A 25,231-nucleotide genomic window follows, 5' to 3' on the forward strand; every position below is an offset into this window, starting at 1 on the left:
TTGTCGAGTGTAAAGTTCTGGCTTTGCAGGGCACTTAGCTGCATACTTTAACATCACAAGAAAATAGCTTCGCAATGGAATCTTTAACCCCGATATTCGGTTTAACGGCAGATACAGTCGCTGTTTCTTTGAAAATGTAACGTAGATACTGATCACTGAGTTGTGAAAATGTGGTTACATCCCACTGGCTTAACTTCCTTTGATACTTAAAGGAACTAGGGTATACGTTATTTCAATTGCATACATAATATGAGAATAGGTTTTCCCCTTTTTTCTGGCAACAAAACAGGTGTTAAGATGTTAAAACACCAAACTGAAACCTTTTACAAGGAATCATGTCTGCATTAACCACAATACTTGTGGTCATGATGCAAACAAAAACCATACTCTGATAATATATGCATTGTCCTTGAAACTGATTGGTCCACACCAGAGACAGCTTTCTTTTGAGCCTTGTCTCAAATGGTGTTAGACCAGAGGACACCAAAAGGCGTACAGCACAAAGACAATGTACTATCAGAGTAATGAGAGCTCGGGGTGAGCAGCTACATCATGGGACCTCCTTTGCCAATACCAAAATAGGAAAATAGGTATGTTTTTTGTTTGCTTTCTGACCATAAGTATTGTGATTAATGCAGACATGATTCCTTGTAAAAGGTTTCAGTTTGCTGTTTTAACATCTTAACACCTGTTTTGTTGCCAGAAAAAAGGGAAAAACTTATTCTCATATTTGGGTACTGGCAAAGGAGGTCCCATGATGCATACATAAGTTTAGTACGGTAGTTAATGTCAATGCATTTGGACTCATTTTGGACTTGTATCTCACGTTAGCATACCTTCACATAAGCTGCATTGATGCCAGTGTAACCGAGTAGGGATGTGGTGACTCACTGATTAATATTAATTATCGCGCTCCTGATACTGTCATCGAACTGTGCATGGGAATCTTATTTTTTGTATAATACTTAAAATGAAATTGCATGCTAAATGTTACCTTCAGTGAACAGGGCAGTACAAACAAGACAGGACGGACAATCGACGAACAAAAAAAGTGTACAGAAGGCAGTAAAGACAAGACGAAGCATCGATTTGCTTAGTCAAATCGCAATCCCAAAATCCTGGCAATTCATTGCGTAGCTGGGGTCGAATTGGGATATATTTCTACTTGGTAACCGAGTAGGTTTCTTTCCAAACGTGTGCTATTTGCAAATGTTGATAAAGGTATCTGAAAGTAGACTGTTGCTGTGGTGACATGTCACAAGCCGGAATACGCACAAAACCGTTTGGCTAATAAGTAAACTATTAAGCACCGATCTTGGTAGCTTCGCGTAAAATGTGGCCAGCCTTGTGTGCGCAGTTCAATGCCAGGTGGCGGGATTGACGTTTCACTTGGGAATCAAGTCGCGTGCGTCTTGGTAGAGTTCCCTTCTTGAATTTCTCTCGTGTGTGAACGGGTATTGATCAACTTCAGCAAATGAGGGGAGCCCCAAAAAACTTCGCGCGAGTCCAAAGTGTGCAGCTGTATGGTTTCCGTTAGCGCGTACAGTGGTCCAGCGGCACGTGTTCGCATTTGCAGAAGTGAGCGCGTGACCCCAAACAGGACAACACACTTGTAAGAGGGGGGCGTTAAAATTATGCCAGTTTTAAAATCTATCTTTTTTTTCAAGCAAAAGCCAATAAAAACATGCGACCGCAAACGCGTTAATTTAAATGGCCCTCGATATATGCGCTCTAAAAAAACAATAAAAAAAACACAATCCCAGTCATCTTGCTGCTGTTACTTCCAAGCTATTGTATTAAACGCGAGCGATTAGCACCGGTCGGTATATTTTGATGACAATGCAGAAATTTTGACCGCAAGTCTTGAGTAGTTTTTTTTACCAAACTGCGGCGTGATGACGCACCCCGTGGCGGCCACTTCGGGGTCGTCCATAAATGACGTCACGCACCTAGAGTGGGGGGGGGGGGTTTGAGAAATATGACGTCACATCAAAATGCGCAACTTTAAATATAGACAACACATTCTACTTAATTAAATAGACTTTTTAATGTTTTCTCCTACAACATCAGAGTGCAATGGCACATTAAATACGCACTACAATGACAATAGTTTAAAGCGATTTGAAGCATGTTTTATTTTTTGGGGGGATGGGGGCAGAGCTTTGTAACGTCATATTTGAGGGGGGGTTTGACTTTTTGTGACACCGTGTACGAGGGGGGGGGGATCAAAAATCGTCCAAAATCACGTGACATCATTTATGGACGGCCACTTATCCCTACATGTAGGCGTTTTTTTTTCAATTAAATGACAGTCCCGTGCCACGAGGTTTTTCCTCCATGGCGATTAGTCGGTGGGGTTGATGGCCAAACACGGTTTTATCGGTCACCGTTACGTGTGGCCCACCGTTAAGCCAATTGCGCTGTCATCCTTGCCTGCGTGGGATCTCCTTAGCCCCCTTGCTGCTATTGTACGAGGAGCTCCGCTTGTGTCAAGACACACGAGACGAAACAACCTGGAATGTGCCAAATGGAGACCCAGCGAAACGGGGCTTTGCAATAGCCGTCGATGGTAAACGTGATCGGCTGGGTCATTTACGATGCCACCCACCCACCCAACCCACCCACTCCCGAATGCGTCGAAAAACGTCGATAACGCCGATAAATTGAATCACGTGCCGAGCAATTTGTGAGTGTCTCCGGGCATCCGTGAAGTGCGCAGAGGCATCACAAGATGAACGAATGGGGGGCCCCTACCTTGCCACCGCTTTGGATTGTGCCGCACTGTATCGCCTACAGTTTATAATATTTATAAGCCGTTTAGAAGCGCTAAGCTTGTGAAATTGCATTAGCTCGGGCGTAAAGGTCGGATGACACCGTACTTGTTAGCGTCCCCCGCCCCACGCGCGGTGATTAAACATGATCAACAAAGGCGAGCCTCCCCAACAAATACTTGGAAGCCTTAACAAATATACTATAATAACAACAGATGACTCGTCCGTCCCTTCAACCTCCCTTCGACCGAGACGGCGGTGTTTTACTGCCGAGGCTGTGCCATCTTGCCCCCTTTTGCCTCGGCAAAAGCCCGTGCATGCTGGTGATTTTGCTACGTGCCTGGCTTTCACGACCGCGTCGATTGTCCGCTGTGCGTGCGTGTGTGCGTGCCTGCGTGCGCGTGCGTGTGCCCCACCAAGGGCAGTGGTACAGGGGTTGGCGCGCTGCGCAGCGAACCTGGAGGACCCGGGTTCGATTCCCGCTCACCGCCACCAACACCGATGGCCTCAAATGAGTACCTGGTGTAGCGGTGTGTCAACATCGCCACCGGGGAGACAAAGGCGACCGGGCGTGGTTGCCGGCCACCCACCCCCCTCGTGTGCTGTGCCGGCCTTCATAGGTGCTCGTTAACAGCACTTGCCCCAACAGTCTGTTTAGGCTATACGGGTGATCTTTGTCTTGTGCCCCACCTAGCAGGTCGCGCCAAGCTGCGCTACGAACCAAGCGACCCGAGTTTCGATTCCCGCTCACGACCACCAACACCGGTGGCGATTATCTGAACCGGTCCTGATGCCTCCCTCTAGGTCGACTCAGCCTCAAATGAGTACCTTGTGCGGTGTGTAAACATCGCCACCGGGGAGACAAAGCGGCCACCCACCCCCCTCGTGTGCCGTGACGGCACTTGCCCCAACAGTCTGTTGAGGCTATACGGGGGATCTTTATGCTTGTGCCCCACAGTCAGAGTTACCCGTGTCCTGATGTTTCAGCAGGGGCCTCTACCGTCAACAGGACGTTTTACGTCAGTGAGTGAAGAGGGGGCAGTGGCGGGGTGGATGGGGACATATTTTATAGGCAACCTTTTAATAAACAATTCGATAATATTTTTCAATATGTCAAACGTTAACGTATCCCCCTGTTTGCGTGTGAGACAATGCTCCTCTCACTCTCTCCTTTGGCCCTGAGCCAGTGACGGAAATTCCACGTTCCTATTCCACATTGCTACGAGGAACATTCTAGGAATAACCGCGAGTCAACATCACCGTCATCGTTAAGCGTTCTGTCCGTAGACAGGTCTGAGGAGCGATTCTGTTCTCCACACGGCTCCATCCCCGCTTATTCCTGAGTTTGACTTATCGCAAATTGATACAATCACAAAAAGATCATGACTCTGAACTTATGAATTTACGATTGTGAATGAAGGACGACCATGTGCACAGTGCCAATCCCCCTATCGTACGTTGGAAATAAGCCAAAGCAAACTTTTGGATGAATAAATCAAACAGAAATCCAGATGTATATTGCGGAAACAAGAGAGATGACATCGTGACGCCTGTACTGCTGCAATGAACTGCGTTGTACTTGCACAGGGCCAGTTGCAACAGTGCTAACTTTAAACGGGGTGACCTGAGTTAAACGATGGATACAGAAAGGTTGATTATGACACAAATATTCAACGCCAAGGGACCGTCCATAAATGACGTCACGCACCTAGGGGGGGGAGGGGGTCAGATATTTGTGACGATGTGTGTCGAGGGGGGGTGGGGTTTGAGAAATGTGACGTCACATCAAAATGCGCAACTTTAAATAAACATAGACAACACGTTCTACTTAATTAAATAGACGTTTTAATACATGTTTTCTCATACAACATCAGAGTGCAGCGGCACATTAAATATGCACTTCAATGACAATAGTTTAAAGCGATTTGTAGCATGTTTTATTTTGGGGGGGGGGGCAGAGCTTTGTGACGTCATATTTGAGGGGGGGTCTCACTTTTTGTGACGATGGGGGGGGGGGGCGGTCAAAAATCGTCCAAAATGGCGTAACGTCATTTATGGACGGCCCCCAACCCGTATAATGTATTTCCCCTGATTAAGCGATTAAAACTCTGCAAACTATCCCCTCGTTACTTTACATAAAGGAAAAACAAAAACTCCACTTTAAATACAATCCACTAAAAGTGTTGTATATTTCTTGCCCCAAGTGCTTAGAAAGGTCGGATGTAAGGCACTCATTTACATAACCAAATAGCGCAATCTGTACACTTGCCAAGTCCCCGGGCAGCCATTCACCCGGATGGATGTAAGTGGATTATTCGCAGTGAAATATGAACATGATTAATCTCACCCAGGTTACTCTCCTGTAAGCCACCCACGGCCATTAGCAGTGCTGACGCGACTAGATTTGGCCTCGGATGCATGGGTAGGACCTGCACCGCCGTATGAGAAGTCCTGCCCAGCACTTGCGATCAATCCCTGATTGGTGTGCGATCCATTAGTGCCCAGACAAGTCGATCCATTAATTAAGTTTTGTGTGTAAGCGAGCATTTCCTCTGACTGCCTGGGGCTCACATCCTGGCTCGCTGCTTCGGTGTGTTGTTCGTCCGCAGGTCGGACGATGTGGAGGATGACGCCAGTCGGTGTGAGTTGGCACCACCGAGTAGGCCGAGCACAATGGGGAATCCAACTTGACAGTTGTAGATTTGAAGCTTTCGTGACTGCAATGATTCATATTCTTAGGTTTTTTCGGTAAAGTCACGTAGGTAAAAACATTAAAAGTAAAATAAAATAAAAATCACGACGTTTCGGAGGCAACACAAGCTTCCGTCTTCAGGTGGTACCGTCACAGCCACGACAGCTGTATCAAGTAAATGAGAGATTGCAGGAGCTACCACTCCGTTTATATAATGGTTGGAGAAGGTGGTGGGGCAAGGGCCGCATACTTATTATTAATATGGTAAGGTGAGGCTTGAGACTAGAATAGACTGCATAACAAAGGCTGAGCCTTTGTTATGGAGAGGTGCTGGTTTGTGACTCAACCTGTAACAGGCAGACAGTTGTTCATTCGCTTGGAACGGTGCTAAAACGCGATGCTCACGAAATTACGGGGGTCCGACCCGAACGGGAGTCGCGCCAATATTTGTCGGGGATGTAGCGCCGGTGCACGGTCAACCATTGCACCGCCACTCCTCACCAGGATAAACTCATACGCAGACATGTGCGGCCTCTGTATGTTACGAATATCTAGGCATGTAACGATGCGGCGATTCGATCATCGAAGTTGATTCTGACGCTTATGGTACATGCATTGAATTGCATGTTTAAACATCGATGATACACAAATTGTCTGCAATATGGTATGCTAATGTTACAATTAGAATAATAGAACAAAAGCTGTGCACCTGGAATGGGGGGGGGGTAAGAAAAGTAGTGTAAAAGCGACTGTATAAACAATGCAATTTGAATCTCATTATTTAATGGAATTGCAACCCTGTACCATGATGGTTCAGTGAGCTGCTTTATAGGTGAGGCATTACAAGCCTGCCTGTACCCTTTCCTGCACACAGTGGGGTGTGTGTGTATGGCTAGGTCGAGGACGTTCATTGGTGTGCGCTTTGCAAACGAGACAATTTTTACAACTTGTGCAAGCCATATCGTTTGCGTGTGTGTGTGTGAAAAGCATCGCACGGCATTTAAAAAAAATATCTCGGGGCTGGCGTAGGCGTGCATTGTACACCGAGATCGAGGAGTAATGACCTGCACGTGTTTAGCAGGTTATCCGACATGACATAATCCTCGTCAAGACGTTCAGAAAGATGCTTCGTCTCCCAAGGGCTTGTATGATTTCATCGCCGGTCCACCCAGGTTTCAGGGCATTTCCTTTATAGAGCCTCAAATTAGGTGGCCTTTTGTGACGCATTTTAAATCATTTGTTGAATTCCAATTGTGCTGTCGGTAGTCGAAGAGCAAGGTGAGAGAGTGTACACTGCTGCATCTCCCTGCTGACTAGGGGCTGTGAACATGACACTACTTAGCCATTGCCAAAAGGAGTTGTTCATCGTGCATCTGACCTTCGATGTAGCATTTCCTTACAAATAATACATTTGTAGGTACGGTATTTGAACCATTCTCAGTGAACAAGGCTACCATGAATGTGATCGTATATCGCGGGCGGGTATAGTCTGCTCTCTCGTTTTACCCAATTAAGCAATTCAGAGGTCATTTGTCAAATTGTCACTGTGATGCCAGCACATATGGCCTACTCTTTTTTTTACGAAACATCACGAGGTTATTTGGCATCCTTTATGTCCACTGTGAAGGAGTGCAAACACACTTTTGTTTTAATACACGTGCAGTATTAATCATTAACGGTTGCAAACCTCATGCCTCCAAAGCTTGCTTGGCCATGTCACCACTCTCAGGGCTGGACTTGGCTTAATTTGTCAAGAGTGCAAATCATTGCCGGGATCGTCAGCTGACTTCACGTGAGAGCCTTCGAGGGGGGCTCGTCAAGATCTCTGTAGCGTAGGTACTGAGCAGCTGAGAATGCTCGTAGTGGCGTTGCAACATTGTGAGGCTGCACACCCGCAACACAGCCTTTCACACGTGTATATTGTCGCTTAAGCACACGTTGACATCTCGAATTGGTCACATTCTTTCAGTTGATAATAATAACGTAGGAAATGCATTTAAGGTATTGGTATGCAAGTTGTGAACTATTTTTCAGAAACAACGGAAATTCAAGGTTTTCCTGTATTGCTCTCTCCCCGGAGATAAAAAAAAACACGATTTCCCACAGTGTGGACATTTATCTTGTGCTAATCTGGTGTTAGTAATGTGAATAGTGTGCTAACGTTTCAGTTATTGCTATGTCAAGGACACGAGGTGTGTGTTGCAGGCAGTTTACCAAAGTGTGATAATGCCATATGTAAAATTTCCCGTACAGCCATTTGTCAATCCACAAAATGCCATTTTGGGTATTCGACAAATAATATATACCTTATGGGAAATATAGGGTTGCATTTCTGGGTCTGAAATAATCACACCTTCCCTCTTTGTTTAACTTATAATTCTACGTGATTTCCCCCATTGGCTTTCAAACAAAGAACAAACTCATAATATACACGGTAAAATAAAAAAAAATATTTCGTAGTAAAACTAACAACGAAAAGGTTAAACTTAAAATGTTTCTTTTTTTTACGTACGACAAATGATGATGAAGGTGACGATGATGCTGGTGGGGTGTTGGAGGAGGCTTATGCGTGGAGTGAGACCGCATGAGAGTTTTGGGGAGCGGAGCATGCTGATGAGATAGTCATCGGCAACGTCTGCTGTACTGTACATGCAAACCGCGCGCTACTTACGGCGCGGAGATGAGCATATTAGCAGCGTCAAACCGCGTGTAGCCGAAACGTCATACCTGTCTGCCGGAAAATCTACCCCGATAAGTAAACCGCGTATAGCCGAAACATGCGTTCGACAAAACAGCGTTGGGGAAGTTATGACTACTGCCAACCAACTCGCCTGCAGTGCCAAATTAAGTGCATCCAAAAGTTTCCGTCCACACTTTGCGTGTGTGGAGCAAGATCATAGTGCTCGGCACTCTGCGCTCCGAAACTGGCGACCCGAGTTCGATTCCCGGCCATGACGAACATCAGTGGTGATTATCTGAACCAGTTCTGGTCCTCCCCTAGGTCAACTCCAAACATGGTGTGTAAACATCATCACTGGGGGTGGAGGGGGGGGGGAACCAAGGCGGTTGGGCAGGAGGAGTTTCTGCTCACACCACCTTCTCGTTTGCTGTGCCAGCCTTAAGAGATGCTCGTTGGCATCAATTGGAAGGGTGGGTGGTGGATCTTCGTTTGTGCACGCATAAGCATTGGTAATGTGCTGCAGTTCCCGTGCGGGGCATTTAACTTGTAAAATTCTCAACAGTGTTTTCCAACGGTAGGTGCCACATGGACCAACGCCGAAGGATTGTGTTTTCAATTCTAGACTAGCTCCTTGAGGATTTCTGTGCTAGCGTTAAACTGCACTCGTATTGATCGGTGACCATGGGCTACTTGCTCAAAAAGTTCCACTCTCACACAATGCAGCGAGGATTAAAGAAAAAAAGTCCACGTTTGAGACCAATGTAATTGTATCGAGTTCAGCCGAGACGGCTGCAAGAACTTTTGACACGGGCAGACCGAAATTATTACTCCGCCGCTGTACCTCAGAGAATGAACTTTGCTGTGCAAAGGCTGGGAAAGAATGTGCTGGCTGACCTACAAGAAATATGACGGTCCCTGTGTTGAAGGCTGCGGAGAGCTGCTCTGATAGGAAACATTGCCGCGCCATGGCTCGGCAGCTTCTGCCCAGGATAGCTTCTGTGGCAGATGTTAATGACCTCGCGTGGTATACAGGAGGTAGTGGGTTCGATCTCGACTCTGGTGCCTGTATATTTGGAGTTTGCATGTTATCCTTGTGGTCGTGTGGATTTCTTTCCAGGTCATCCGGTTTTTCCCCTCTACATTTAAAAAGCATGCGTTTAGAGTATTTGGCTGCGATAAATATCCACGTGATGAACCACTTTGTTGAGCTATCGTTTGTGGCCAGGTCTCTTCTGAAAAAGAGCTATACATCTCAGTGGGCCTTACCTGGTAATAAAATAATAGTTTATAGTTACTGTAGTAGAATGGGTGCTCGTTAAATGCAAACCTGAAAACCAAGATGTGCATAATTGTCTGCATATATGTACAGTGGCACTATACATTATCACGGTCTTTTTTCGCAAAGCAATTATTTGTTTAGGCGTGCGTCATGCATTTAATAGTTGTCCGTTTGTCACAGCGCGATGGACTTTGCTCACCGCCCATAGTTTGTAGAGGCAATCTAAAATAAGTAACACAAACAAAACAAGTCGGCACTGCCCTGTTACTAACATTACACTGTAGAGAATACCTCATTGAATGTAAATACAGCACACATTTATTCCCATGCAGTAAAAATTGTCACGTAATAGGTTGTCATGATGTGTTTTTTTAAATCTTAATGAGCGCATCAGTTGTTTACAGAACCATCGATTCATTGATATACATTTTCAAGCACATGATACGTACATAGAATTGTATGCGTATGTATTCAGTGTTGCACGTTATTGGATCAAGTGACCATTGCATCCACTGGAGGTGCTACCATTCATCGCAACGATTTGTGATGTTTGTGTATGTTGAACTAGACCCTGCATCTTGAGAATTTATCGAATCACGGGGGGGTTAATTGCCCCTATAATAATTATATTCTTCTTCTTGGTTCTTTCGGTAAAGTCACGTAGAAGGGAAATAAAATAATAAAAATAAAACATAATAAAATAATTCTCACGACGTTTCGGCCACAACGCTGTCTCCCCCACAGACCTGGTCTTCACCTGAGGACGGCTGCTTGCGTTGTGGCCGAAACGTCGTGAGAATTATTTTATTATGTTTTATTTTTATTATTTTATTATCTCCCTTCTACGTGACTTTACCGAAAGAACCAAGAAGATGAATCCCTGCAGTCAGGAAAAGCTTTAAATCGAAATTGTATTATTGGGAAATTGTATTATTGGGAAAGATAATGAATCCAGATGCAGGCTTCCCCACACTGCCAATCACGGGGATTGTTTGACCATAGGTCACCATACTGGCGATTGTGGATCTCTGAAGGGGTTTTCCAGGACTAGTATCTCTCCGATTGTTAATAAAGTAAATTGGGCTTGGGAAAGATACATAGCCAGAAGGGATGACAGCCGGTGGATGAGACTGGCGATGGCATGGCAGCCAAGGAAGAGATCGCATTCAAGAGGACAACCACCTGGGAGATGGAAAAAAATATTATTTCGTGTATGGCAGCAAGGTGTCTCAGCAATGTCGTGGGATCGTGAGGAGTGGCAACGACACGGGAGGCTGTTATCCAGCAGTGGATGGAGCATGGCTGCTGATGATCGTGATGCTGACGATAATGAAATACGTCTATGGGTAGACGTGTAGGCAAATGCATAATGCCGCCTCACTCATTTTACACCGGGTGAAATCTCATGGCTGTTACCAGGATGGACACCTTTGTAAAATCAAACCATGGCCACCCTGATGCGGTTACATTTGCACACAGGCTGCTGACTTGGTCAGTAATTGCTTTGTGAATGATGACCTGCCGAAAGGGACTTCCTGTGGATTATCCACACATGACAGGCATTCTGGATTATTGGCTCAGAGCTGTATTTGAGGGGAATCAAATTTGCCCTTCTGTACTGTGGGAACAGTGTGGCAGGATCAGTGTACTGTTTAATGTAGCCAGTAATCATTTACGAGTTTGGCTGTCAGCCACACGCACAAATAACAGGTTTAGTAAAATAAAATATATTAGCGGTTACACACAGTACTTTTTTTAAAATGTGTAATGTTGACTTTTGTAACTTTAGAGTATGCAGTTTTAAAATGTATTTCTGTCTCTTTGCCACAATGTGGTGAGCGTAGCAGTGCTGGTGATTACTTGCTACTCCCAGGCACGGCTGGAATGTCCCTTCTCCTCGCTGCTTATGCAATCAACAACGTAGGCGTTTGGACAGCCACACACAAAGACAAAGATCCCATTTTGCGCTCAAGGACTGTTTGGAGCAAACGCCGCTATTTGGGATGCAATGTGCATTGCGGCGTTTGTCCTGCCACGGTTACCAGGCCCTGGTTATGATCATCACCATGCACCCACTTCAGGCTGAGTTGATCTATGAGAGGTCCAAGCTCGGCTGGGCCATACCATGCTGGTATGCGTCATGGTCAGGCATTGAACCCATGGACCAGTGAACCGATGTTGCTACAATTGTATCGATCGCCCTACTACCACAAACGTACCATTTTGATGCACTCTCACAGCCTCGCGTACATGTACGGCCAATTCCGCCTGTGCGGAGCTACACAAACACGCTTGTGCATGCACACCAACATACGTAAAGCGTGCTTAATGACGGGTGTGTCTTTACACGCGTGTGTGCTGTCGTAGTAGCGCTGTGCTACAAACCCAGTGACCCGAGTTTGATTCCCAGCCACGGCTAACATCGGTGGGGAGCCATATCAGAACTGGTCCCAGGCTTCCCCCTAGGTCGACTCGGCCTTAAAGGTGTACCTGGTGTGGTGTGTAAACATCAGTACTGGGGAGACAAAGGTGGTCAAACCACCTGGGGTGTGGTGGAGCCAGCACCACCCCCAGCATGGCACATTTGAGGTGCTTAGTGCACGTGCCTGCCTTAATAGGTGCTTGCTAACAGCACTTGCCCCAATAGTTTGTTAAATGCTGCATTTGCATCTTTGTCTCCGTGCGCACACAAACAAAATTCAGTGCACACTGCAGCGGCTTGAAACGCTATTTAATGAGGTAATGTTTTTATCTTTCGTTTTGGTACCCTTTGAAAAGGCCAGGGGATAATCTTGGGTTTTCCAGCTCCATGAATAATTAATGAAATGTGATCAAAGAGCGCTTGTGTTTGTAGCCATCGCAATGGGGCCGGTAATGAAAATCAGGTTGAACGACCCATTGTGCTTCAACTATTACTGCCGTTGCAGCTGAAGGTGTGTAACTGTAAACATGTTGTGTAACTGTTTCGAAATTTCACCGAACAAAGTTTCGAATGATAATGGTGTTGTTTTTTCTCTCTCATCATCATCACCATCGTTAGCCATTGTCTATCCACTGCTGGATGAAGGCCTCTCCCCACGCTGTTGTCGTCATCTCTCGCGGTCCTGCCTATGCCACGATCTATCTCACCTCTGCCCGTACACTGATTTAGTCGCTCCCTCCTCCATCTCCACGGGCTCGTCCTCCTCTGTCATGCGTTCTCTTAATTCCGTATAGCATCGTGTCTGCCTGTGCCCGCCCGATTAATTCCCTTCATTGTCATCGATGTATCCGATTTGCGTTTGTTCCCTGATACGCTCGTTCTTCTTTCTGTGTCTCTTGTTTCCAATATCTTTGTTTCGTCTCCATATGTAAGAGGCAGGTATTGTGCACAGATTGAAAAATGTCTTCCTGAGGTGTTTTGGTATGTCGCTTTTCTGAAAGCACTCAATATCGCTATTATTAGGCCTCTGTTTCGTTGCTCTCGGATTAGCAAAATAGTTGTTTCGAGTTACACAACTGGTGTTCTGCTTAGAAACACACAAATGAAACGTACAACACTCCCAACGCCATGAAACCACCGTGTAATTGCATTAGTGTTGCCTAGACCGCATGTTGGCTGGCATTGTGTTGTGACTTTGCTCTGGGCTTGAGTTTGTGAAATATGTCCCATTCGAGTTGGCAGGTTCATTTTTTGGGGTGATTCCTGTGTTAAAATCTCCGTTCATCAGAATAGGAGGATTCTGACCAGGATTACGCCATGGAAGATGCCTGATGTCGACCAGAATCGCCATTAAAATGCGTCGCGTATTCATAGGCCGTACACGTCAATGGTAATTCCACCGCTGCTAAAACTCTGGCTAGGCCTCATGAGCCCTCAACTTGTTGCCTAAATGCCAAAGCCGGCCTCCACACAACCGGTTTCTCACCATGGCTCTAAATTTCTTACAATCCAGCGATATCCATTAGGAATCATTTCATGATAAGACTTTGTTTGTATCATTCCAGGCTGTAATGCACAATATCTTTCAACGTGGCAGAGGTTGTTTTTTTTTGTTACAGGAACAAAAACATTGCCAAGTTATCCACAAAATTTGAATGAATTAAAATAATCTTACAATAATATAAAATGTATTGCATAGAACAATGTGGTAAGAATGTAGACAAAACTTTACAGATGTTATCTAAAACATGCTGGTGGTTACTTGGTTGCAGTGTGCTTTGAGTAAAGTAAAACAAATTGTGTATATTTACATAACTGGATTTCCTTATGTCATCTCGCGTCAACATACTTCCACACCTCTAACCCGACGCAGCAACGAATGGCAACCACAATTAAGTTCGTCCAACGACCATTAACCCGTTAAATAATGTACAAATGGCCGCCGGTGTTGGTGAGTTTATTATCTCGTCTTGCATGCCACAATGGAAAAGAAAGCGTTTATAAACAACTGATGGGATGTTGCTGCACTTGGAAACGTCTGCAGAGTGCCGATGCAGACTGCCCCGTCATTCGCCTGCTGCCCTCCGCACTGACAAAGCCCCAGTCAGACAGATCGTTCATTATTCATGTTATACCCCTCGACGATTTCAAAGAAAAACAATGGCAGCATCTTTCACCTTCCCTATTGCCGAGCGGATGCCTCTCCACACGCCGTTAAATTTTTGTGCAATTTAAAAGCGGTCTTTGGTGTACGTATCGAAAATGTAACTCGTGTGGAGTCGGACTGTCGTCGCGTGGTCTCGCAGTGCGAGGTCGATTATTACGTGCGAAAGTCTGTCTGTCAAAAACAATGTATTCGGCGGGAAGAAGGGTTTTGTGCGAAGTGCTTGATGGTTAGATGTTCATGAAAATGAGTTGTGTGTAAAGGTACAATACTTTCCATTGTAAGTAATATGCTTATAAAATTCAAAACAAAGAGCAGAAAAAAATCCAGTAATTGTAAATTTGTTAACAAGGCCTCATTTCACTTGTTTTTATAATGATTAAAAAAATGTATTATGTGAATCTGCCTTAAACGATTGTGTTCAACGTTTCTCTTTCTCCACTACCTTTAACACGTCCTCCAATCCAGCAAGTCTTCTGTCAAAACCCCCTGGGTTAGTTTGTTGAACGTAAAGGGCGCCCTTGCTTTGCTTGCTGCTGCTGCGAGTGTCTGGAATTACGTTCCTCTGGATGTCTGCGCAACTGAGGACCCTTCTCCTTTTCTAGTCTACCCTCAAAATCTTTGTCTTTTTTTTCTGCCTATGACCGACTTTCCCTGCGAAATGTCTTCATTTGAACTTCTACCATAATGACATCTCAAAATCCCTTGCTGGCCTGTAACACTCTACCACTCATTTGCTGCTTTGAATTAACAAATGAACAAAACAAAAACTAATTCTTCAAACTCTATAAATACACATATCCCCCTCCATATAAATGGTATAACATGTAAATGCTTTATAATTTGGTATTAAGTTTAAGATAGAGAACAGCCATGGCTACAGTAATAGCCATGAGGGCTTTGAGATGCTCTCCTTAGTGGTATCGTCCTCCCTGGTGTGGCCTGCAGTGGTGCCGAGGAACTGTGTCTGCCTTGACAGCAGCTGGCACCGAGTCACCCGCTGTGGCCTCCGACGATGGAAGTCGGAACTCTAGCTACATCCACGAGGTCTCCAGTGCCACCCGCCGCCCCCCCCCCTCCGCCCACCGTGACGCTCACAAGACTTTTGGTTGCTCCCTCTCTCCCAGACGTGCCTGCGCTCGTCTGTCCGAGGTGCTCACGGTTTGCGCGGTCTCGCCGCAGATGGCCATCGTGTTCGGCGAGGCGGGGTTGAGGGACATCCGCCCGCCGTGCGTGGCGCAGAGCTTCATAAACCACGACGGCGTTTTGCACAAGGTGTTTGTCATCGGGGACACCTTTCATGTGGTGGAGAGGCCCTCTCTCAAAAACTTTCCCGCTGGGAAATCGGGTGAGTCATTTGGCTGTTCAGCAATACATGATTAGTCCAAGCGATTATGCGCGAAAGCTGTGTGTGTGCGTATATTTGTATAATTTGTGACCGTGACATTTGAATATCTCATCTCTTGTCTGGCAGATCAGAAAACTATCTTTTTCAACAGTCACGATGTCTCCAAGGCTGAATCTGCATCGCACTTAAATGCAGTAAGTACGAATAATATACATTTTAAATAATGTGTCAGTATGGCATTTCGTTCATTCCATCTTGGGATTTCATTTCATGATCTTAAGTGCTTTCTTGGCATTCCACCCGTTGAGCCACGCAGCCACCACAGCGTAATTTTAATCTTATTTGTTGCCGTTTCCCACCGTCCCCCCGCCGTTTGCATGCGCAGCGAGACGAGAGCCAGACGGCCGAGCAGCGGCAGCAGCTGTCCTTGCAGGTGGTGCGGCGCCTTGTGGAGGGCCTGCGCGAGACGCTCGAGATGTCGCTGTTCGGCATCGACATCATCGTGGACCGGGAGAGCGGCCACCACGCCGTCATCGACATCAATGCCTTCCCAGGTGAGCCGCCGCCGCAAGCCGCTACTGCCACCAACGCCGCTGCTACCACCACCGCCACTCCCACCACCACCACCATAACAACCGCCCATACACATGCACGCTTGCAGCGAGAAAATTCCTCTGCAAAAGCCTCGTTCCCCCGAGTTGAAGCCCCACGGGACGTTAAAATGCAAAGTTATTAATGAGTTATGTGCGGGTTGTGACGTGCTTTTGCCGGGATGGAATTGGAAACATTTAAAAATAGATTAATATGCGTATTGGTTGGATTCCATTTGTCGTGTGGTTGAGAATTAAATTGTGGCATTTGATCAATATAGTGTTGTTGGTTCCTGATTGGGCATCCGTGTGATTACCATTATTTGGACCACCTCCTTTCCGTACACAATGCCCGCTGGGATATACGAATAGTATATGGGATGACGCTCAAGGGAGAAGGGCATGCTGTATGAGTGCATATCATCATCAGTGGTGATTTCTGCGGTTAATGTCAAGAGGTATTTTCAATTAATGTTAGTGCTCTCCCTTCTCAATGTAAAGCAGCTGCAGAAGGCTGTGTGCTACACATGTGGAGTTGCATTACTCTGCAGGAACATAACTTCACTCTGCAGTGGTTGTGCTGCATAGCTCTGAACAGTTTTATGGCTCTTCTTGGTTCTTTTGGTAAAGTCACGTAGAATGGAAATAATAAAATAATAAAAATAAAACATAATTCTTTTTTTTTTCCATTCTACGTGACTTTACCGAAAGAACCAAGAAGATGAATCCCTGCAGTCACGAAAGCTTTAAATCGAAATTTAGTTTTATGGCTGTGTCCCTCGTTGTTCGGCCTGATGGTCCGACCATTTCACTTCACGTACCGTGAGCTCCTCCAGGAGCTTCTTCGAGACACGGCCAGCACGTGCAGGAGACTGTCAGACACACCGTGCCGTACAATGCGCGGTTACAACCCCTTTGCAAGTGTGTATGCCAGAGCTGCTATTGCGTAGCGTTTCCTAAACCGGGTGCGCCGTGACTCTGGCTAATCTGCTCCCCAATCTCGATGTGGCAAACTCTTTTGGAACTGATGCAAGTCGGTTTACTTTTTGTGTGAAATAAATAGACCAACGAAGCGTGGGAAGAATAATATAGAAACAATGTAACAAAATGCCCAAAAGTACAATTATGCCGTTTCGTAATTGCTTTAATTGACTTGGAAAAATTCAGACGATGCGACGAGATGGGTTTGTTTGTAAACGTCCGTGGACAGAAAATTGCAAATAAAACATCGTTGGGGCAAGCCCCCCAGTGCTTTCTGAAGAAACTCGTTCATGCCGGAAGTCAAATGGGAGCCAGGCCGAGTTTGGGCATACTCGGTTTGTTTAACCTCAGGTAGCGCTTAAATCAAAATTCTCACGACCACATGCCGTTTGGGATTTAGTCTTTACGTCGCCCGCGCAAGAGAAAGTGATTTATGGTTGAAAAGAATTCCTTCCCGAACAAGAATACACCGTGAGAAAAAAAAAAGCCGCTCTGCGTTTACAATGTCGTAGGTGATGGACGATGCTTCTACGTTATACGGTGGCTGAAAAATATATAGAGGAATTAAAATAGTTTTCTCAAGAAAGGCTGACAGCGAGGCCTAAGAGGGCTCCTGCCAGTTGAAAAGTTATTTTAATTGTACCTTTCTTAGCAGATATCTCCATGAAAAGTAATAACATAATATATAACATTCCCTAAAAAAGAATTGTTCAACCATTTTTTTCCTTAAAAAGTAATCGCACACGGACGGCCATCCGCTTAAGAAAATACAAGTGTATGGGGGGAAAACAGTGATAATTCAGGTGGCTTTGTATAAACAAGTGGAAATACATATGTCAAAATATACCCCAGGCTCGTAATTTTACATAGAGAAAACTGAGAAGATTGCTGTGGATGCTGGAAATGCGTTCGGTCCACTGTTTAAACCATGCAGCAACGTCATAAACCGTGGATCATTGTTGACGAGCAGTACCTTTTTTAGTTGCTGTGCCACATGTGGTGTTTACTGCATTTTACGGGTGCCTATTAATGTCCGCTGCTTTATGAGCAGCTGCACATTTTCCTGTTGAACGGTGATGTGGTGAACACCAAGCGGCGATGGCAATGTTTTTCCCGTTGCAAAATTACGCTTTGCCACCTCGCCGGGTTTCCTTTACACCATGGCATGATTAGGCTGCCTCAGCTGGTTAACCGGTTTATTTTTATTTACTTGAGTTTGGACCCCACTTATTGTGCCCCAGACTTGGTGAGATATAAATCATAGTAACCGTTGTGTATTTTTGTATGTTTTAACGGGCTGTGTAAATTTGTCAGGATGTTACAACAGTACATGCTCAAATGAGTAAACTCCCTTTTAAGTACAAAGTTAAACGTGTGCAACCGTCGTTAATTTTTGCGTAAATATTGGGGCAATGAATTGTGAATTATTCTCGGGTGTTTGGACGTACGTTTTGATAACGCGCGCCGCGTGTTGTCGTGCGTGTCCACCCAGGCTACGATGGCGTCGCCGACTTTTTCCCAGCGCTGCTCATGCACGTGCAGGGCCTTCTGCAGGCACACAAGCCCAGCGACGGCGTCTTAACAAACCAGCGCCTGCAGACACCTAACGGACAGCTCGAGCCACCCACCACAGGCGAGCTGATCCAGCATCATCAAGCCCAACCGCAGCAGCTTCAGCAGCAGCAGCAGGCTGCTGCCTGCAGGGACCAGGATTCCGCAAGCGCGGCGGGGCTGTCGGCCTTGCAGCTGCCTCGGCTTTCCCTGCCGAGCCGCCCACACGGCCGATGCGGGTGCACGGCCTCCCGGAGTTCGTGGCCCGTGGAGAACGGCGGTGGCAGCGGCGCATCGCACTTGGTGCCCACCAAACGGAGGGTGCACTCGGTGTCTGTGTCACCGGCGGCGGCGGCGGACATTGGCATGGTGTGCCACCGCGTATCGCTCGTGGGAAAGGGCAGCAACGGTCGCTGAGCCCACTGCCGGGGGCACCACAGATGTCACGCTTTCCTTTGTGATCGCCCAACAATCCATCCCTCCAACAGTCGTCTGCGATCATTGGTGTGTAGCTTCTGTCGTTAGGACAGCGGTGCCCAGTCTGACCGAATTGAAACAAGAAATCCAGTCATTCCAGCTGCGCGACCGTGCATATTGGTGGCTTTGGTACAGACGCTTCGTCACGTGTGTGCACATTTAATTATAGTGGTTGGAAGAAAAAAAAATAGCAGGATATCTTCTGTGTGTTCATATTAAATGACTTAATTTGTCTTATTAATCGCAGCCACCCCACCCTCCATCCAGATGCATATGTAGAGGTGATCAGGTGATCATGTGCTCTGAGAATTGTGGTGGTATAGCCTCCGTCCAAACACGCTCCATTATGTGCGCGCATTGCATTTGCCGAAGTCATGTTAATGTCAGGATTAATTCATTCCATGTGAGGTTGACAGCACCATAGCTATAAGCATTTATTTTTGGAAATAATAAGTTCCTTAAATTTATTAAATTTGTCAATCCAAATTTGCAGCTTGTTAGAGGTCTTTAAAGGGTGATGTAATTTTCAGAGTATGCCACTGACGATGTGGCTTTAAATTCCTTTGCAGAGGCAGGCAGGTGTCCATCTGATGAGTGCCCTGTCACTCATTGATACGAGTCGGAGACGTACGGAGGGCCGGTGGTTAATGGGTAGCATTAATTAAATGATTTAATTTACAGTAATTTAGTATTAATATATTTTGTAATAAAAATCAACTGTGAATATTATTGTGGTGAACCTTTGTAAAATTTTGTTTGAAATGCAACGTTTGTTCCACTTCTAGAAATGAAAAAAGAGTTTTTTAGATTTTTTTTTAACAACTTCCATATTTAATTTCTGATCAACTTTAATGTTTTGCCAAATGATATCCTTTTGCAAAATTGTAAATAAGTGTTGAAATCTGATTGAAACGCTGACTAAAAAAAATGTTATTTAGTTTATTAAAAAAAACAGCCCAGATGAACTTTAAAACAAATTGAAACACAGGCATCACACTCTTGTGCCGCCTGTTTAGCGATGTGCAACAGGAACCAAGAGTCTTGAATTTTATCATTTCTGTTGTAAAATATATTGGCACGTTAAAAAAAGAGGTTTTAAACGAGCTCTGGCCTAGCAATTCCTGATACCTCTTTGTAGGGGTATGCTTGTTGATTTTTAATTAAACAAAAATCAAGATAAATTGCACTTGTGTGATCCTAATGTAATCATTGCTGTTCTTGAAAAGCGCGTCATTCTGTCGCGAGCCGTCTCATTGAATCGTGCGCTCTCCGTGCATCCAGGGAATGTACGTGCAGGTGGAGATCACGCTGGTGTGTGGCTTCAGTGGTAAGGCGGATGTCCAGTTTGAGGAGACTGCTGTCCGCTCCATGTGCTATCAAGGAAAAATACCGGTGGCTCATATCTCTTTTTTCCACTGGCACATTCGAGCCGTGCTAGCGCGGGGCCCTTACTGTGTATGGGTGGTTTTCTACGAGCTATTTGCCAAGCTGAGCCAGGATCAAACGGTGAACCTCTGGCTTTAGAAGAAGACATCTGAATCTGGCTCGGAAGCAAGCAGGGCTAGGGGCGGGGTTAATTCTAAATTGAAAACCATTTCTTTAGAACTGATTTTTTTGTTTTATGTTTGTTGTCCTAATCTCCGCACCTTCGATTATCACGGTTGGCTACGTACGGTGCGAAAGAAGTTCAACATGCATGCATACAAACACATTTTTTTGTTATACATTGACGCAACGTACGTTCATTATTACGTATGATGTCGGTGGCACAGCCCGGGTTTTTGCAGTGGAAAATTAAACCTGGCTGGCTTGGCATGCCAACAGCGTGGCTCGGTTGTATCGTGGAAAGGAGGTATAAATTGAACCCAGGTGACTGTTTACAAGTTTCTGTCTTCGCACCCATCATCTGACTCACTTGAAGGTAATACCCCTCACCAGACACACACTTGGTGTCGGTCATAGATAAACGGCGCTGTCTCTCCGATGTAGACGTGGTCAATTTCACTGCCGGATGAAGGTCTCCCCAAGTCTGCCGCTGCTGTGTTAACCTGTTGTCAGTCCGCTTGGTGCAGTGCGTGCAGTGTTCTACGACAGCGGTGACTGCTTCTGAGTCTCGTGTCTATGTCGATGGACTTGCGTGTAACCGTATTTTCGTTTTCACCGCTCTTCTCAGCTTTTCCCGATGGTCTTTCTGCTTGCAAATATGAGATTTTATTTTGGGTGAAAGGGAAACTGTGGCTTAAGTGACATGACCACCAGTGAAAATACTTGTCGGTAATTATGGCGATAAGAGGGGTTTTTGTTCGCTTGGTTTAACTTAAACCGCTCTGTTCGTGTTCATTATAATTACTTGCACAGTTTATTTTAAGAACACATCGATGACGCTATAGTTTACAAAATCTGGGCGCTATGTACTACGTCGTCTTCTGTTCATACAGCACAGATTATTTTTGTAACAATTGTATTCTTTTCTTGTAATTGTGATTCCATTGAATAGAAAACTCTGCATCTTTTGGTGAGATGTAGTGCTCGCTTAATTACAGCTGTATAGCAGCGCAATGCAAATGATTTGTTGGCTACTCCATTCAATGTCCATTGCAGAGGTTTAAAAAAATCGGAAATGATCTACGATCCAGCAAAACTGGGTGCCGGATTCACACGTGTGCGTGCGAGGCTGTGGTTCATTGTCAATTACTTATAGCAGTGTCTCAAGCACCAGCGTGAAGTGAACTAATAACCAAAGTGTTCACCCATCGTTGGGTGACATCTTGTCGCAAGGCTTTTTCATGTACCACTTCTTGTTTGTGAGTGACCCCAACCACTTGGTTAATACGATTTTTAAAAAAGCTGTAGTTTTAACACACAGGCAAGAACGTATCCATGTTGAATGTTTAATGAACGTTATCAATGTGTCGGCAGAGGAGAAAAGTGCTTTCGCTCGGCTTTTTCTCAGCTTTATCTCGCAGTCTGGCTTCGCGCATCTGTCCATAGCCCGGGATGATCTTGTTGCCGTCTTTTCGATGGGGAGTCGAGCTCATGGGGGGCCATGGAGGCATTCTTCACGTCTGTAAACAGGACACTCATTACCACGTGGGCAAGATTACTGCCGATAACAGTGGGCTCAGTTTTATTTTTCTGCCAAGCCGTTTAAACGCGGAAGAGACTGCCCAGGCTTCCTCTTGAGAAGTCCAGCGTCTGTGATGATGGCTAGAAGGCAGCGGAACGAGGTTGTTTTGCGCGAGGTACTTGCATGAAGAAGGCTGCGCTGCAGATGCGATGCGTGGATTGGCTTGGCAGTGCTGGCGTAGCGAGACTGTTGCTGCTTATTTCTCTTGATAACATGTCCTGTTGCTGTGCTTTTGCAACTACGACTACCTCCTTGCATTCGATTACAATTCTCTACGTTTGTGTGTGATTGGAAACGTTCTCTATTGTTAGTATGCCCCTTTGAATTCTGATTCGAATCTGCAGAATGGAGGGTGCGGGGAGGGAGGAACGTTGTTCTGTGCTATTGAGAGGTCATTCATGTGGCTTTTATATATATATCAGTGGCTTCCACTCTTTCACCTGTCGTCAGCTGAGCCCCCCACCAACTTATTCATTGGTCAGCGTCCTTCCAGTTGAGGCAGAGGAAGCGATCGTCATTTTCTGGGCCGCGTAAGGGACTGGGTGACAGCAACAGTCTGGAGGGCGATTTTCGCCACATTCACAGCAGGATTTGCAACGTGATGCTGAAGTTGTCCAAGCTTTTGCTTAATTATCAATTCTGTAATCCTATACGGTATATCTCCAATTTAATTTGGAACTCTGGACGTAAAGATGATATGGTTTTTGTTATTTTTTAAATGCTACCGTTTGTTTTGTTCGATCTAAGTGTGCAAAGCTAACGGCAGACAACTGGAAAAAAGACCCGTATTTGCAACAGTTTTGTCCAAAAGTCTGTCACTTTACTCTTATTCTGACCAAACCGCATCACGTTTGAATGCTATTTCACCCTTAACGCGTGATGGTGGTGGTCGTGGTGTGATTGCTTTTCATGTCATTGACACCGTTTCTGGGTTTTCATTGTCATTCGTTTCACAAACATTTCCAAGCACCCAACGAACCAAAAATCGTACTTGCGATAAAAAAAAATTCCAACGTTTTTGGGCAAAGAAATGTCAAAAGTAGCTGCTTCGCATGTTTAATAAAAAAACAAAGTCATCCGGTTTGATTTCTGCTCGTGTGCACAATTGCACATCGTCACATTCCATTGGTTGCTTTTTATTTTGAGCGTCAAGCTTCTGGGATGTCTGGACTGTTAAGACCGCCGCCTTTCTACTTTTCAGATGACAGGACGTCTATTTCCGAGGGCTTTGGGAGTGAGATGAGAATGTACTTGTTAAGTCAATTGTTGCACTTTCCCTTGAACCAAGATTTCCCCCACCCTCGCTTTAAGCGTTTGCTAAAGCCCCCCCCCCCCCCCCTACAATTGTACTTTAAAGAATTTACAAAATTCCGAATGTTTGAAAAATATTGTTTCATCGTTTGGCTCTATAATTGTGGTGTTCACTTCTAATACCGGTCAACGGATTGCGATGATGTTAAGGCTTGACCGAGACTTTGTAATGTATTCCCGCCATGTGCCTTTTCCAGTACCACCACCGAGCAGTGTGCGTGTCCCTCTGGCATAAGATGTGTGATGCTGTTAATTTTACATGTATATTTATTAAAGTTCATCTGAATTAAACAAAGGCCATTTATAGTTGTCGGATGAGCTAATAAATGTAAATTATACGGAGGCCGCCTGTGTCTTTATTTTTCCCGTTTCCTCGCCCCCCTTTACATGACACGCGCTTAAACGTACCCAAACAATACTGCCAAACAATGCCCGCTGTAAATGTGTACGGTCATGGTTTTTAACATGGACATTTTTCTTTAATAGAGACATCACCTAAAAATGCACCGCTATTGACTGCAGTGCTATTCTCTTTGCACATAAAATCGACGTATAGTCCAAGCGCATAGGTGTTTTTTTGTTTTGTTTAACGCGAACTTGCTGTAATCACGTTTTAAAATGCTGTATACTGCAAAACGAAAACTTTCGCCGCACTCCCTGTGAAATGCATGCTAAGCTGCTATCCTGAAGAGCTGACGACCATGCATTTGCAAACCACGCGAACTCTCTTGCTGCTGTATGTCTGCTGACGATGTCGCCGCATTGCCCCGTCTACGGCACCGCGTCTCGAGCCACCTTTGCTCAAGTTTATTAGAGGGAAGCTTTCGGTCACGACGGGAAATCGAACCGCTGTAAAGTGTATTGTCTTTGAGAGAATTTAAACCTGGAGGTGACGCCTTCATACAGCAGCGGATTGATCAAGTCCGATGACGACAATGTCGAAAACTCAACCCTGATTCGATTGCAGCACACGCGTAACAATACGTGTGTCTACAGTAAGATATCAACAATGTACAATGAATGTGGTGGAGCGGTGGCGCAGTTGTTAGCACTGCGCTGTGAACTCGGCCACGTGAGTTCCATTTCCTTGGCCACGACTTAACAGTGGCGAGCGATATCTGAAGGTGCTCTGGCCCATATATGCAAACAAGACAAAGATCCCCCGTATAGCCTTAACAGACTGTTCGGGCAAGTGCTGTTAGCACCTACGAAGGCCGGAACGGCACACGAGGGGGTGGGTGGCCCAGCAACCACGCTCGGCCGCCTTTGTCTCCAGTGGCGATGTTTATACAACGGACCAGGTACTCATTTGAGGCTGAGTCGACCTAGGGGAAGCCCATGGCCGAATCGGATAATCGTCACCGGTGTTGGCTGTGAACGAGAATCGAGCTCGGGTCGCCGGGTTCGTAGCGCAGCGTAGCGCTAACCACGACACTACCGCTCCCTGCTGGCCCACATACACAAGACAAAGATACCCCGTTTAGCCTTAACAGACTGTCGGGGCAAGTGCTGTTAGCGAGCACCTATAAAGGCCGGCACGGCACACGAGGAGGTGGCCAACACCACGCCCGGCCGCCTTTGTCTCCCTAGTGACGTTTACACATCGAACCAGGTACTCATTTGAGGCTGAGTCGACCTAGGGGAGGCCCTGGACCGGTTCAAATAATCGTCACTGGTGTTGGCCGTGAGCGGGAATTGAACCCGGTTGCCAGGTTCATAGCGCAGCGCGCTAACCGCTACACTACCTTTCCGCACTATATAGACAAAGATCCCCCGTATAGCCTTAACAGACTGTAGGGGCAAGTGCTGTTAGCGAGCACCTATGAAGGCCAGAACGG

At 45.7% G+C, this 25,231-nt stretch overlaps 1 protein-coding gene across 3 annotated transcripts in view; it reads left to right on the plus strand.

The window, feature by feature from the left end:
• Positions 1-23,731, plus strand: part of ITPK1 (inositol-tetrakisphosphate 1-kinase) — an 87,199-nt gene extending 63,468 nt beyond the window's left edge. For 2 of the 3 annotated variants that reach the window (XM_061559441.1, XM_061559440.1), the window contains exons 8-12: positions 14,957-15,055; positions 15,191-15,356; positions 15,483-15,550; positions 15,742-15,910; positions 18,420-23,731. In XM_061559441.1, the coding sequence (XP_061415425.1) occupies positions 14,957-15,055; positions 15,191-15,356; positions 15,483-15,550; positions 15,742-15,910; positions 18,420-18,895 (978 nt within the window). In that variant the 3' untranslated portion in view covers positions 18,896-23,731. The remainder of the gene's footprint in view (positions 1-14,956; positions 15,056-15,190; positions 15,357-15,482; positions 15,551-15,741; positions 15,911-18,419) is intronic. The other variant, XM_061559442.1, reaches the window with a different exon arrangement.
• Positions 23,732-25,231: the final 1,500 nt, after the last annotated feature.

Source organism: Lethenteron reissneri, chromosome 25 (genome assembly GCF_015708825.2).
Source record: "Lethenteron reissneri isolate LAM-NWPU_2019-01 chromosome 25, ASM1570882v1, whole genome shotgun sequence".
Lineage (NCBI taxonomy): Eukaryota > Metazoa > Chordata > Hyperoartia > Petromyzontiformes > Petromyzontidae > Lethenteron > Lethenteron reissneri.